Source organism: Melozone crissalis, unplaced genomic scaffold (genome assembly GCF_028551555.1).
Source record: "Melozone crissalis strain CALT ecotype California unplaced genomic scaffold, PUWL_Pcris_2 ptg000059l_1, whole genome shotgun sequence".
NCBI classification, from domain to species: domain Eukaryota; kingdom Metazoa; phylum Chordata; class Aves; order Passeriformes; family Passerellidae; genus Melozone; species Melozone crissalis.
In genome coordinates this window covers 2,074,926-2,088,854 of record NW_026535837.1, presented here as the reverse complement: position 1 = coordinate 2,088,854, position 13,929 = coordinate 2,074,926, and the positions used below count along the sequence as shown (strand labels likewise).

Here is a 13,929-nt window from a genome sequence, read left to right as displayed (position 1 = left end):
GTGAGAAATCACAGACTTAAGAGGCAACTCTTGGTTATAGAAAATATTGCTGTAGAAATACTGTGTACACCAAGGTCCTAGACCAAGGTCTAGGAAGGCATGGACCAAATTACCACTAAATTTGAGGTTTTGTCACAGGACAGGCCATATCTACCCCCAGATTAAATTACAAGAATAAAATTTGCACCAGAGAAACATTAAAGGTCTGCCAAAGGCTATGATTAGTCCCAGACTGTGACCCCTCAGTGCTACTGCACCACCCTGTTACATTTTTCCAGCTGTTTTCTCTCAGGAGTTACACCATCCTTGGCATATGGACTGTGTCTTGTATGAACACCCACCTTGGTTGGCAATAGGTTTTTTCTTTGTATGTTATTCAGGAAGAGACTTCCCACACCTAAATACTTTTAAAAAACCGAGATTTTCAAGCCAACACTGTGTCCCCAGAAGAGCTGAGTCAGCGGTATTGCTGTCACGAGCCAGTTCCTCTCTCCTGCTGAAGTGGCAGGGAAATGTAAATTATCTGCTGGAATAACGATTCAGGATCGGGTAATCAGAGGCTGCTGGATAATTGCACAAACATATCCGCATTCAGCTCGGCAGCAATCACCCCTCTAAAGTCAATTCCTTTGGCAAGCACCTGCCTTGGACAGCCTGAGGCCATCTCAGGACACAGCTCCAAGGATGGAGGAATGCTCAGCAACAGGCACGTGCAGAAGCAGGACCTGAATCAGATGAGATCCCAGAATCCATCCCAGCTCACTGACATGAGCAGCTCAGCCCTGTAGATCTCCAACCCAACACAAATTAATGAGACTAATCCTCCAAGGAGAAACAGTAGGAGGCACTTGCCTTTTACAAAGCAGGAGTAGGAAATTGCTCCTACCACTGTGTTTATTCTTGGAGAGAGCAAGTTACTCAGTGGGTGCTGCCTGAGGAAAACCATGCAGGGAAGCCACAGCACCCTAGGAGACAAAAATGTTCCCTTAAGAGTCCCAAGAGCACAGGTGAGACACAAGGCACCTCTCAAACTGTAACCAGAGAGCAGCTGAGCAAGTCCCAGCTCTCAGTTCAGCTGAGTGGGCACAGGGCTCCCCTGGGAGAGCAAGGGAAGCTAATGAGGAGGTGTCAGCAATTAGAGACATCCAGCCTCCCCTGGAGCTTCCAGGATTAACTGGGTGAGCACAGATCTGGGTTAGCAAAGGGAGCAAGTGTGAGAGCTGGCAGAGCTTGATGCTACATAGCAGATGCAGATGGATGTGCATGGTCCAGGCAGGATTCAAAGGATGAGGTGGTGGCATCCACTCACTTGGTCACCTTCAGACCTGTAGATGGAGCAGGATGCTTTTCAGGAGATGCTTAGCCAGCCCAGATGAAAGATTTGGGGACAACCTCACTAAATCAAGGAAGTACAGCCCAGAAACAAGCATTAAGTCCTAGCTGGTCTGAAGTCCTTCTGCTGTCCCACAGTGATTCTGACACTTGCACTGAGGCTTCTTCAGTGCTGTGAAAATAACCCTGACAAAAATATTTCCTCTTCAGTTGTGAAATGCTTTGAAGAGAGTTGGCACAACCAGCAATTGTTTTATTTGACTGAACACAGCCAAAGAATATACCTGGGGCCTTGGGCAGAGTCTTGGAAATAGATGTCCCAAGCCAGCTTCAGAAAATAAACTGGACTGTCTATACCACAGATCTTAACCTGCAATGTGAAATGGAAGTTTGAAAAATCCCCTTTCTTCAAAAAGTAATAAAAACAATCTCTTAATGTTTGTTTGCAGGGCACATGACCTAAACCTTTACCTAATACAGACCAGGAATGTAAAAAGAAAGCCTTTAATTCTGTGACACAGGCCCTCAGGGATTTCTTCACTCTCCACTGAGTTTCCATGTGCTTTACTTGAAGGGGACTCATAACCAGCTGAAAAAGAACAAGCCTGGTTCATAAATGTAGTCTGAGGTTGGCTAAATGCAAGTTTAGAAAGAAGAAAAGCCACTAAAGTATTAAATCAATTATTCTATTTAAGAGTAAAAGCTCTATGAGAGTAATTTATTTAGAAATTATTTAGACTGGGGATTTCCATTCATTAGTTGTGCTCTATCATGACAACCTTAGAAGAAAATCAATAGGAACAACCTTTGCATTGGCAACTTAATAGTTTCTTGTGATAATACAGGGTCATTACTGCGTTCAGCGTGACTAAAATTAGATTGTCAGACTATTATGGAGGGGAGAACAACGCCTCCTATTTTAGTGATCATAGGAGCCTTTATAGTGTGAGCCATTAACTGCAGGAGAGCACAGGTCAAAAGGGTGTCCCTGTACAGCACCAGGGGCCAAGCTTCACAGGAAGCCAGAAGAGCAATATCCTGCTTGATTAAAAGTGAAAAGGGGTGGGGGAAGAGCTTGGGGTTTGGTTGAGCTGGTTATGAATCTCCACTAACCACCCTTTCCCTTTGGATCAGCTCCTCCAGCGTTCACTAAGAGCAAGTGGCCAGGATTAACCTTCTGTTCACTGTAGACTCCCCAGCTGGGCCATGGGCAGGGTTTCCACACCCCTCACTTGTCCTTAGATCTGAGTCACCTACTCCATTGAGTGCTACCAAATTTGGCATCCCACAGCTCCCCACAGAGTAGGGTAGCACCCTTCACTGGAATTCCCTCTCATCCCTGGGAGCTGGGGGAAAGCCTATTTCCACCCTCCAGCCATGTGGCAGAGCCAGGTGTCCCACATCCTGGTTGAACAGCTGGTCCAGCTGAGGGCACAGCTCAGAGAATAATGTCCTGCTCTGGCACTAGACCAGTTCCTTTATCACCAAGTCCACTGTGTTGCAAAATTTATACAGTTAAACTCTTATGAGCTTCTCAGCCTCTTCAAAAGTAATTGAGAAAATCTGTGAGCTTAAAGGGGTTTTTGTTTCTGTTGCAATTGATGGAAATATAAATAGTTTCTATGGGTTTTATATTATGTGAATTGTTTTTTCTCAATGTCCATTTAATTCAGAATGAGTCTGACACTGAAAGAGTGTGAGTTGGTTTATTGGCCAAATACCTTTATAACACAAATCAATGTGGATCCACTTTTCAGAAAACTGGACACTAAGCAGTAAAACTGTATAAACAGAACCACCTGGAGGCAAAGTGCTCATTGATGTGCCACTCTTTACTTATAAAAGAAAACAGAACTACAGCACACAATCAACAAAATGGACCCTGGGCACCAATTCCATACTCAGCCTGTAAACTAAATGGACCCAGGTTTTTTTCCTTTAAGTGATTATGTGGTTGTTATTGACACACCAGTTTAACTGCCAACATGAGTACAACCAGCAGAGGAAAATTATCTGGCTTCCAGTATTTGACCTCCCTATAGGTCCCCCAAAACTGTTTGCAGCATTATTTCTGAATACACTGATAGAAATATCTGAATGAACAAATCGATGGCGATAGTGAAGCAAAAGCTACTTTGTGTCTCTAAATTGAACCATGAAGGAAATCCAGCTAGACATGGGCATGTATGAATGGGATCCCAGTGCAAGCTGCCTAAATTGGTCCATGAAAACTGTCAGGATTACTACATGCCTAGGGTTATATTCCCATACTTTTCCCTGTCTTACATGGGATTGTGCTCCATGAATAGTTCTGCTGACAACAGGAAGACAGATTCCAGAGCAAAGCATTCTGTGGTGCAGTGGCATGGGGATTTGGCTCCCTGATAGTCCACACTCACAGGCAGATACCAGGGACTGCTCACTGCTGCTGTTCTCTACGTGCCATGCTTCAGAACAAGGAGTTGGGTGACAATCTGCAGTGCAGAAGCCCTCAGCGATGAAAGGTTGTAAGTAGTAATTGAGTACAGTGAGCAGTTAGCTCCTGGCAGGGATTTAAGTGACCTTCCTCCTCTGAAGGAGCTTTGGATTTAAGCTCCATGCAGATGAGACTAATGAAACTCTTCAACCTAAAAACTCAGTGGCAATTAAATGTGTTATCCAGTGTGGAAGGTCAGACAATCCAGTGCTCACAACTGTGTATGTGATCAACATAAATGTGGAACTGGTATGTGTATATATATATATATATATATATATATATGGTTATACCAACCAGTTTCTCCTGCTAAAAATGCAATGAGAATGAAAAGAGCAAGTCTTTTCAAAATAAGAAATACCTTGAAGTGATTTTTTGTTCTGTGCACCATGGCTTCTCAACCCTTCCTTGTGCACATTAGGCATACCCAGACATTGCTGTTGAATAAATATAAGGGTAGACAGTAAGTCCATTGTCAACAGCTCACCCTCAGTGGGATCTGGTCTGTAACACCATCAGCTGCTGGTGGCTGCTGCATTGGTGATACAAATGCAACTGGACAGGTTCAGCACAGGATGTCAGGTTTAGTGGGACTTTTCCTTGCTCTGACAGCATTTTGTACCATGGCCTACATGGTAAATGCTCAGGTTGTACTTAGGCTAGGAATGGGTGAGCATGGCTAGTTTCAATCCCACGTGTAACTGGAGCCTTCACAGCTAATTTCAGCCTTCCTGAGGCCTGTCAAAAGCAACAGAACAGCACTTCATGACCAAAAAAAAAAAAAAAGTAAAATTACAGATTTCAAGAAGGGGGATGCAGCAGGAAAGCTAGATACCTCTAATTTTTTAGGCTGAGAATCTTTCCATGGGGATTATTTTTGACAGCCTGGAGTATCTGCCTTTAAAAGCCAAACCTTGTTAAAGTACACACCTGTGCTGAACAACAGGGAATGGTGCATGGATCTCACACCAGGATGCCAGTAGCAGAAATGATGGAAGGAAACCCCCTGCATCTTGCTGCATGCCAGCTATGCATCCTCCCCAGAGCAAGACCAGGTAGTTCCTACATCCAGATGAGTTAATATGGCAATCCTCACCCTGATCCCAGGCTGGGCAGGCTTGTCCTCAGGCCTTGTACTGCAATGGAGACATGAGGTGACCAGTTTGGCTTGAAAATCTGCATTATATCACTCCTTTCCGGTAGACACACTGCCAGCAAGTCTGTGCCCCTAATGCATGGTATAGGCTGCCTTTTACATAAAGTGAAAAAAATAGTGAAAAAATTATTTTAAAATTTTATCTAGAGAGAAAGCTGTCTGAAAGTTACAATATCTTGGAAGGAAACACATGGGTGTCTAGAGCAGGGGATAAAATAAGCTTTACTCTTTTTGTACACCAAAAGATGCCCAGGATGAGTCTGAAAAGTCCCTGACTCCACACATATCACTTGTACCTAGGTGAGACTTGGTACTTTTGCAAAATAGATACAGAGGCTGCTTAAACTGAATGCCTGACTTCTACATGGCAAAATCTGAGGAGAGCTTCTGTCTTGACATTTGATCCTGAGCCGACAAGAGTGATGGGTGGAGCTCAGCAGGAATTTAGAGCCCCTTGGTGGAGCTCAGCAGGAATTTAGAGCCCCTTGGTCTGAAGCAGCATGCTGTGCTCAGGTGAGCACCCACCAGGGTTCCAGAGCTGCCTGGCAGGAAGGTCCCTGAGCTGCCCATCCTCTTCTGCACCTCCATAAGCCAGGGCAGCAGTACAGAAACTCCCATTGAAGCCAGCTGATTCAAAGCCTCCTGATAGTGCTTCTTTCCCCTTTATTTATTTTTCTGGGAAAGATGGAGTGGGGGGGCTGTAAATACAGTTAAATTGCTACAGGGATGCCATTGCTTACTTTCTAAAAGGGCTTTTCAGTTGCCCAAAGCTCATGCACATGAGAACTCTTGTGAAAGCTGAGTGGTTTTGCTGTATATGTCCTTTGCTGTATATATAAGCCTTAGCAATGTACCCTGTATATTGTGGCAATGCTAGAAGGTAATTTAATAGATGGGGGTTTTTTTCAAAGCAGGCTGGTTTTTTCCTTTTTTTTTTCATTTTCAGTGGAATGAAGAATTATTCTTGAGGATTATCATGAGCTGGTGAATAGGCACTGGAATAAAGCTCAGGACATCTGAGTTCCATTTCCTGCTTTATTTGCAGCAAGATTCTCCCCCAAATCATTTCAGCTCTCTCTCCCATTGCTTGTCTAGACAGCAGAGCACTGAAGGCAAGGGCTGCCTCTCCCTCTGGGTGAAATCTGGTCTGACTGAAATCAACAGCCAAAAGCCCACAGGATGCAACCCTAGCATCACTGAAGGCAATGGCAAAAATCTGGCCAGCTTCAGTGGGGCCTGAATGTCACCCTAGGTATTTCCACAGTGCCTAATTTAACAGGGCCTTTATCTCAGCTGGGGAGCAAGATGCCCCTGTAATACAAATGATGGTATTTATAAAGTACCTCTCATGCACACACAGCACTCTGCAATGTGGGGAATGTGACAAAGAACAGAGCTCCTGCCCAGCAAAGCTTCCAGCAGCAAGGCAGGAATGGATAAATTATAGGAGAAAATAACGACAGGTACCATCTAGGCAAAAGAAAAGCAGCATGTGGTAATTGTAGCTGGAACGCTTCATGGAGCAGCTGTTTTTCAAGAGCTCTCTGAAGAAGGAAAAAGGAGGGCTGGGCAAACCTAGAGAGGCTATTGCAGGCATGTGGGTGGTAAATAAACTGTCTGAGACTATAGAGTCAGGTTTAGCCTTGAGTGAAATACTGCAGGCGTCGTGGAAACTCTTAACCATAAGGATTTCTAATGAAAATCTTGACAGACTTTTAATGATACAACTGCTCCAGGGGCCTGTAATAAAAAGGTGAAGCTTATAACATTTTGGGCTGTCCTGATTGCTCAGTGCTGCCAGCTTTCACCCTGACAGATTGAACTTTAGCAGTTCGATTCCCAGACTGAAACACTGCCAGGATGATATCACCTCTGCTCCTCAAACATTTATTGTGTGTTTTTCAAATACCATGCAATAGTCCAGGGCAAATAGCACACATTTTGGTTCACATTTGTAACACCTCAGACCTCATTGATGCGAGCAGTGAGAAAGCTCTTTGGTGCCAGGCTCAAAACTGTCTCTTCTCTTGCCAGGGGACACTTGAACTGGCTTCAGCTGGACCGCCGGGTGCTGGAACATGACTTCCCCAAAAAGTCAGGACCAGTTGTTTTGTACTTTTGTGTCAGGTAAGTGCCTGATGGCAAGCCCTTCCCATGGGATACAGCTACAGACAGCCTGTTTCCTGGAGGCCAGGAAGTGAGGCTGTCAGTTTTTCAGAAACACCTGTGGGCAAACAAACAAACACTTCCACAGAGGTCTCTTTTGAGCTCTTTGGCTTTGCAAACTCTTCTCACACAACTGTAAACAAGTAGTAGCCACACCAACACTCATAGCTGTCCACAGGGAAATGTATGAGGGCAAGATCAGATGTTATGTATTTACACTTCTACTTGTGGGCTTTGAGCTGCAAAGTCCAAGCTGAGTAGGGTGGCAGAACAAAGCCCTCTTTCTGCCAGGACAACCCACCTGAGCCAGCAGCCTGCAGGGAAAACACTCACTTCCTCACTGTGAGCCATCAGTCTCCTCTGGATTGAGTCCACAGAGTGCATTCTGTCAGAGACCAAATTAATCCTTGTACAGCTCTGTCATATTCACCTTCTGAACTCGGTGCTACAGTGAATTACTCACAAATAGCAAATGATGGCATTTTATGGCAGCCAGTTGGTTTCTACATGGCTGGACCAGACTATAAAAGTTTTAATGAAGATTACGGCAGTTTGGGAGCTTCAAACTTCATCTGGGATTTTTACAAGGAACTCTTAGTGTTTGGAAGCTGCTGGAAGCTGGCATTGCTTTTATGCACACAGTGCCTTTGCCTCCAAGGGAGATATTTTCTGAGAAGACAAATTTGCTCCTGCAGCTTTGAAACGCCCAGAGAGAGGCCAGGGGCTGGGATGGCATATGTACAAAATTAAGTGGAGAGTTTTGACTTACTTTTAATGGATAGCTCATGTCTAGAACAAGCCAGCACAGCGTAACTGTGTCTTTTTCTGTTAGGCTTTCCACTCCAGTGTTATATTACATCTGACATCACTCTCATTCATTCCATAGTACCCACAAAAAAATGAAGACCTACTTTTGAGTTTCTTCCCCTGAGTGAAGCTTTTTTTTTTTTCCTCCACATAGTGATTGTCATTCATTTAACTTCCATTACAAGGCAGGCTTTTGAGGAGAAGAGACTCTTTGTTCTGTTATGGCCCCATATTTAGTGGTGGATAGATCTTAGGACAAATCAAGACTGCACAAAGCCCTGTGAGTCCAGAATTAGCCTGATATCTCCCAAGAGAAGAATTTAGTCCATATTTTGGGTGCTTCAAACCATAAGGGTAGATCTAGAGTAGAGCACCTTCAGCATGTGAGATTCTGATCCACCTGTGCTTAGAGATACACGAAAATCTTGATGCTCATTGAGAACACAGTCAGTCAGTTACCAGATATCTTGTCCAGGGGCCAAACTGGGAGTCTGTGCTAAGACAGGGATCCCATGGAAAGCAGGGAAAGCCCTGAGTGAGCAAGAGCTAAGTGCTGGGTTTAGGAGTAGAACTGTAAAATGTGTGAAAGCCTGTGCTACTGAGCCACTCTCATATTCATTTCAAAGACCACTCAACAAGCATAAATATTGCCATCTGTATTGTTTTATGAAAGTTGGCAGCACAGTGGAGACCAGTCATTCCAGTGGGATCCCAGCCAAGAGGCATCCTAGGATACAGATCCATCTAACAGCTAGTGAATGAGTGACCCCTCCTGTTCTGGAATCTCAATCCACAGGGAAAAAACTCAGCATTCAGTGCCTGCATGTGTGAAAACCAGACTGACTCTGGGCTTATACTCTTGCTGATGGCAGCAGTGAGTGGGTTGTCACACTGAGTTACAATTTGGATTGGACTGGGAGCCAGATGCCTCAAGAGTTAGAAACAGGCATTAACTTACTGAGCCTTTTCTGCTGCTTATTTCCCGTGTGGATGTCGATGCTGGCAGAAGTTGAAAAAGTTTCCCAGCACATAAGGAGTTCCCATGTCCGTCCCTAAATTTGATCTGAGCAGAAGGCAATTGAAGACACCGACTCCAGCCAGATGGCTGAAGATGGAAAGGCCCCAAAATATCTGTTACCCAGTTCTGGCTTGGGAACCAAAGCAATGGCTAAAGGGAAGTTCTAAAGAGACCCACCCATAGACAGGGGTTTATTTTCACAATCTGGGGGTGTGCAGCAGCTTTCAGAGACATCCATAAACATACCATAAACAGAATGCTCTGTCTCCCCTGCTGCCATCAGGCAGAAAGCAGAGATAATTAGTGCTGTACTATACCTAATCACAAATGTGTTAATTTGTAAGGAACTTCATGCCCATGACACCTACTATGTCACAGGTAAAGGCTTGCCTGTGCTTGCAGATGCCTTTTTGCATTACCCAAGCATTGCAGCTGACAAAGCTTAGGTTGATGCTGGGAGTCCTGAATGGAGAGATACAAGTAATACAAGCAACTGGATGTGCCAGATGCTCATGACACAGAATTCTGTTTATTGCATTGGGATTTAGTAATTGTGTGGGTTTTTCCCTTTAGTTGAATTAAATGTACAGTTCAATCACACTGCATAACTACTAAAGATGAAGCCTCAGGCAAGAAAAGTAAAGGGTAGTTTGTGAAGAGGAAAAGCTACAGTGAAAACATTTTCACCTTTAATGTGACCATCAAATGGTTTTTACCCTCAACATTCGTGCAGCAACGCTAAAGGGCAGCATGCCCACCAAAGATGCCACAGATTTTAGCCTGCTCTAAAAGTACATTTAAAGGGAAGCTTGCCTTCTTAAGAAAAGGCTTCTTGAAAGAACTGTGCCAAAAATAGGAAGTTTCACAAGCTTTGCAGTGTGAAATTCTCCTCCCTTTTTTTAAATCTCTGCAGCACTGTTGAACCTTTGTCTTTTGACACACATTTCCTTCGGGTTTGACATTGTTGAACACTGATCTCCAGTGTCTTTCCTCTCTTCTGTTATCAAAGACCAAAAATTTCACAGCACTGTGTCAAAGGAGTGGGATTTTAGAAGGATGTTTTTAGCATTGGTTTGTAAGAATTTGCTCCTTCCATTGTTCATTTACTCAGCTACTGAAGCCTCCCTGTCTTCAGGTTGTCATCTAGTGCTTCAATGAAAGCTTTCCACTGAGAACAGCATAGGAATCTAGGAAGCAATCAGAACTCTGGGGCAGCTGTGAACTGCCCCGTGGCTATTGTGCAATATTATTTTAAAAGACTCTTCTAATATCTGTTTACATAGCTCTAAAGGCACACATGAAAGCAAGAGGGAGTGCCATGTGTCTTGCAGGGGAGGAGGGATGTTGGGCAACAGAATGGGAGTGATATTAGTTCTCACCTCAGAATTAGCTTCCTTGGATGGCTTCCCATAGCCCTGGTTGTTTGGTTGTTGGTGAGACTTAATCCCTGCCTCAGAGGGTTTACAAGTCAGATGAGAGTCACCACTGAAGTCCAGGAGAAGTAAAGGATAGGGATGGAAAAATGAGGGTTTGCCTGATTAGTTGATTTTACAGAGGTGTTTTGAGCCCAGAAGAGAAGAGAGAAAATGTTCTCACCATGAGCCTTGGGGTAAAGTGCAGGAACCTAAATACAGTGTGGAGACCTGGGCAGCAAAGGAGGTAAATAGAGATTGCAGGGTTCAAGTACATCCTGTTGGCTGGGAAGGAAGCATTTTGCTCAGACTCATACAGACAGAAGGAAGGCAGAGTTACTCCTTTTGTGTAAAGCTTTGATGTGAGAGAGAACCAGAGCACAGCCACAGTGTTTGTTCATGGAGAGCAGAGTTGGCCAGGCTCTGCAGTGAGTTCTCATCCTCAAACAATGGCCATGTGAGATTTGCAATCCTTAGCAAAGGAACCACCAGCATGGGTCTGATCTCTTTATCTTCTGTATGTTTGTCATGCTGTTAATTTATATGAACAAGCTTAGCAAATAAAATTCACTCCACTGGTGGATCTTTTCCCAGGAATGAATGTATTTGTTCTCAGGGCAACTCCACCAGCTAAACAGTGGCAACTCACTGCAGAAGTCGTCACACTAAATCAGAGTATGTCTCACATGGAAAGGCTTTTCTTTCAGAAAGGCATGGAACAAAATGTGAAATAAATCCTCAGTACTCAAATACACTGTGGGGTAGAGTTTGTATCTAGGGCTGGCAGTATTCCCACAAAGGAATGCCTGTGTTCAGCAACATCTGGCATGTGTTCATATACACTGGCTAGGCTGAAGTCAGCATGGGAGCTGTGGGGGCTCAGGACTCTCAATATTGAGGCCAGACATTTTGCCAGGTTGCCGCAGTTACTACAGAACAAAGTGGCCCTAAATAAGAGACTGGCAGTGAAACACAGAGTGAAAGCTCCTGGGTGTCTGTGCCCCCTTAACCTGAAGGAACATGGCTCTCTGTGCACTGGAGGGGGTCCAGGTCTGACCTGGCAGGTAGGGCAGGTGGGCAGTCTGAGATGAGATTCACCACACCAGAGCTGAGATCTTTACCTGGCAGACAGCTCTGTGTCACAGCTAATTAGTGCAGCCTCCCTGTATAACCACTGGAGAGAAATAGTCACCTTTCAGGAGCAATTAATCTGGCTTATTTCATCTGACTCATCCAAAGATGACTGCTTTGGAATTCAACAAGTTGCAGGCTTATAAAACCTGTGTCTCTTCTCTGACCTCAGAGCCCTGCTCAGATGTAGGCTTATTCATTTGATGCATCCCTCTGTCCTACCAAGTCTGTAAATTCAAAATTATTATTTCAAGCAGGTTGGCACTGCCAGGGTTGAGGAAGTGTTTCCTATCTACATGGTTTCACCTGGCTATCTAAATGGAATTGGACCAGATTTCAGCTGTTAATGAGGCCTTAGGCTATTTTAGTCTTTCAGCTCTTCTTTGTAGGCATCTTTAAACCTGTATTCCATTAGAAAAGGACTAATGCTAACAGTGAAAGAAACCAGAGGCCATTTGAAAACAGCTGACCTGGGAAGGGAGAGAGACTGTTGTTCTTCATAGAGCTAACTGGACCTTAGAACTTGCCACTGAAATGCATTTCTGCCTCACTCATGGCCCAGAGACATTTGTGGGGTGCAGATTCAGAGCATCTTGCTCCGAACTTCCCCAGCAGACTACCATGGGATCCCAACACACCATGGCTGTGTATGCCACTCACATCCACTCAGCTTTGCTTCTCTCCAAGAAATCAGATTAGGGGTTGTGATGACAGCAGCCTGCCTTGGCAGGAAGAGCTAAATAGAACCACACAAAATTAACCTCAGCAATTTATTTCTCTCACACATAATGGGCTGTGTTTCTCCATCCAAAGGGTGGTATGAAGGTATGTGGTGCTCCAATATTTTGCTCCAAGCAGGGAATGAGGGAATCACCAGCTCTTGTCTCTCCCCTCTGAGGAGGGAGAAGGAGCAGACAGCCCTCTTTCTGCCCCATGCTGTGAAACTGGGGTTTACAGGGACTGGGAGAAATACACAAACAGATCATCAAACACATTAAATTTGCAGCCAGGGGAGAGGAAGAGAAGTGCCAGAATTTGCTCTCACCCAAGCTTCATCACACCTGTTACCACCCAGGAGAAGTTGCTGCGGCAAAATTACATATCTACAAATCCCTCTGCTCCTCTGCTCTTCCTCTGTGCAGAGCCCTCTGCACTGCAAGGAGGGCAGTGCCAAACCCCAGTTTGCCATGGAGCTTGATTAACCCAGGAGAGCTCAGAGAACTGCCCTGAGAGGTTTCAGCACCTTGGGGTGCTCCATCCACATTCTCATGGCCAGCTGTCCATGGCACATGGACATTCTCATTGCTGTCTCTTTCCAGAGCTCCTTGCAGCTGTGCTGTCTCCCTTACCCACTGCCAGAACCAGTACTGGGCCAGAAAATCCCTGAGATTGTGCTACATATAAGGAGAGACAAAGCTCCAGTTTGCCATGGAGCTTGATCATCCCAGGAGAGCTCAGGGAACTGCCCTGAGAGGTTTCAGCACCTTGGGGTGCTCCATCCACATTCTCATGGCCAGCTGTCCATGGCACATGGACATTCTCATTGCTGTCTCTTCCCAGAGCTCCTTGCAGCTGTGCTGTCTCCCTCACCCACTGCCAGAACCAGTACTGGGCCAGAAACTCCCTGAGTTTGTGCTACATATAAGGAGAGACAAAGAGCCATCACCTGCTCGTGTTATAGCTCTACACCTCTGTGCACTGCTGTGGGATGCTGTAGAAACAATGGCAAAAACCAGAATATAGAACCCACATAATCAAGCCAGTTGCACCAAGCTGCTTTCAGGGGCTCCTGTGAGCTGCTCTGTCTATAAAGCCCGTGCCATAGCCCACATCTCTTTGCACAGCATGTGTTTTGCTGGTTGGTGTGCACCAGCTGTGTGTATGCTAAGCAGGAAGATCCTAAAAGCCAGCAGCCCTGCAAACCCCCTCCTCTCAGGCAGCCACGGCGTATAAATACAGCCACTCAGACCTTGTTTGTGCTGGAAGACAAGGCTCCCTGCAGACAATTTATTGCAGCCTTCCCAGGGTGGCCCCCTGCTCTGCTCACCCGGGGGAAGGTGTAATAAATTGCCTGAGGGGAGGCTGTGCTCCTCAGAGGCTCTTTAGAGATATGAGAAACTTCTGTCCAGTCAGAAGATTTACTCGTGTGAAAACCGACCTTTGCTTAAGGAAGGGAACTAATGGGGCTCTGCTACTCAGCACACAGCTCTGAGCTAAGCCATCCATTACACACACATCTTAATAGCAGTCTGGCTCTTGAGTCCCATAACATCATTTCTGTTTTCTGCTTAACTAGGAATATCTTTGTATAAGTGAGCTGCGTTGAGAGAAGGGGATAAGTTGTTTTTCCTTTCCATTCAGCTACCTGAGGGGGCAGAAAAAGCAGCATTCCAAAAATTTGTTGTTTTGAGCCACATTTTGAATGTGTTGA

At 45.0% G+C, this 13,929-nt stretch overlaps 1 protein-coding gene across 6 annotated transcripts in view; it reads left to right on the top strand.

Annotated features, from left to right (window-relative positions):
- FRMD4A (FERM domain containing 4A) overlaps positions 1-13,929 on the top strand; it is a 378,398-nt gene that overhangs the window by 280,284 nt on the left and 84,185 nt on the right. For all 6 annotated transcript variants that reach the window (XM_054287522.1, XM_054287520.1, XM_054287521.1 and 3 more), the window contains one exon: positions 6,999-7,091. In XM_054287522.1, the coding sequence (XP_054143497.1) occupies positions 6,999-7,091 (93 nt within the window). The remainder of the gene's footprint in view (positions 1-6,998; positions 7,092-13,929) is intronic.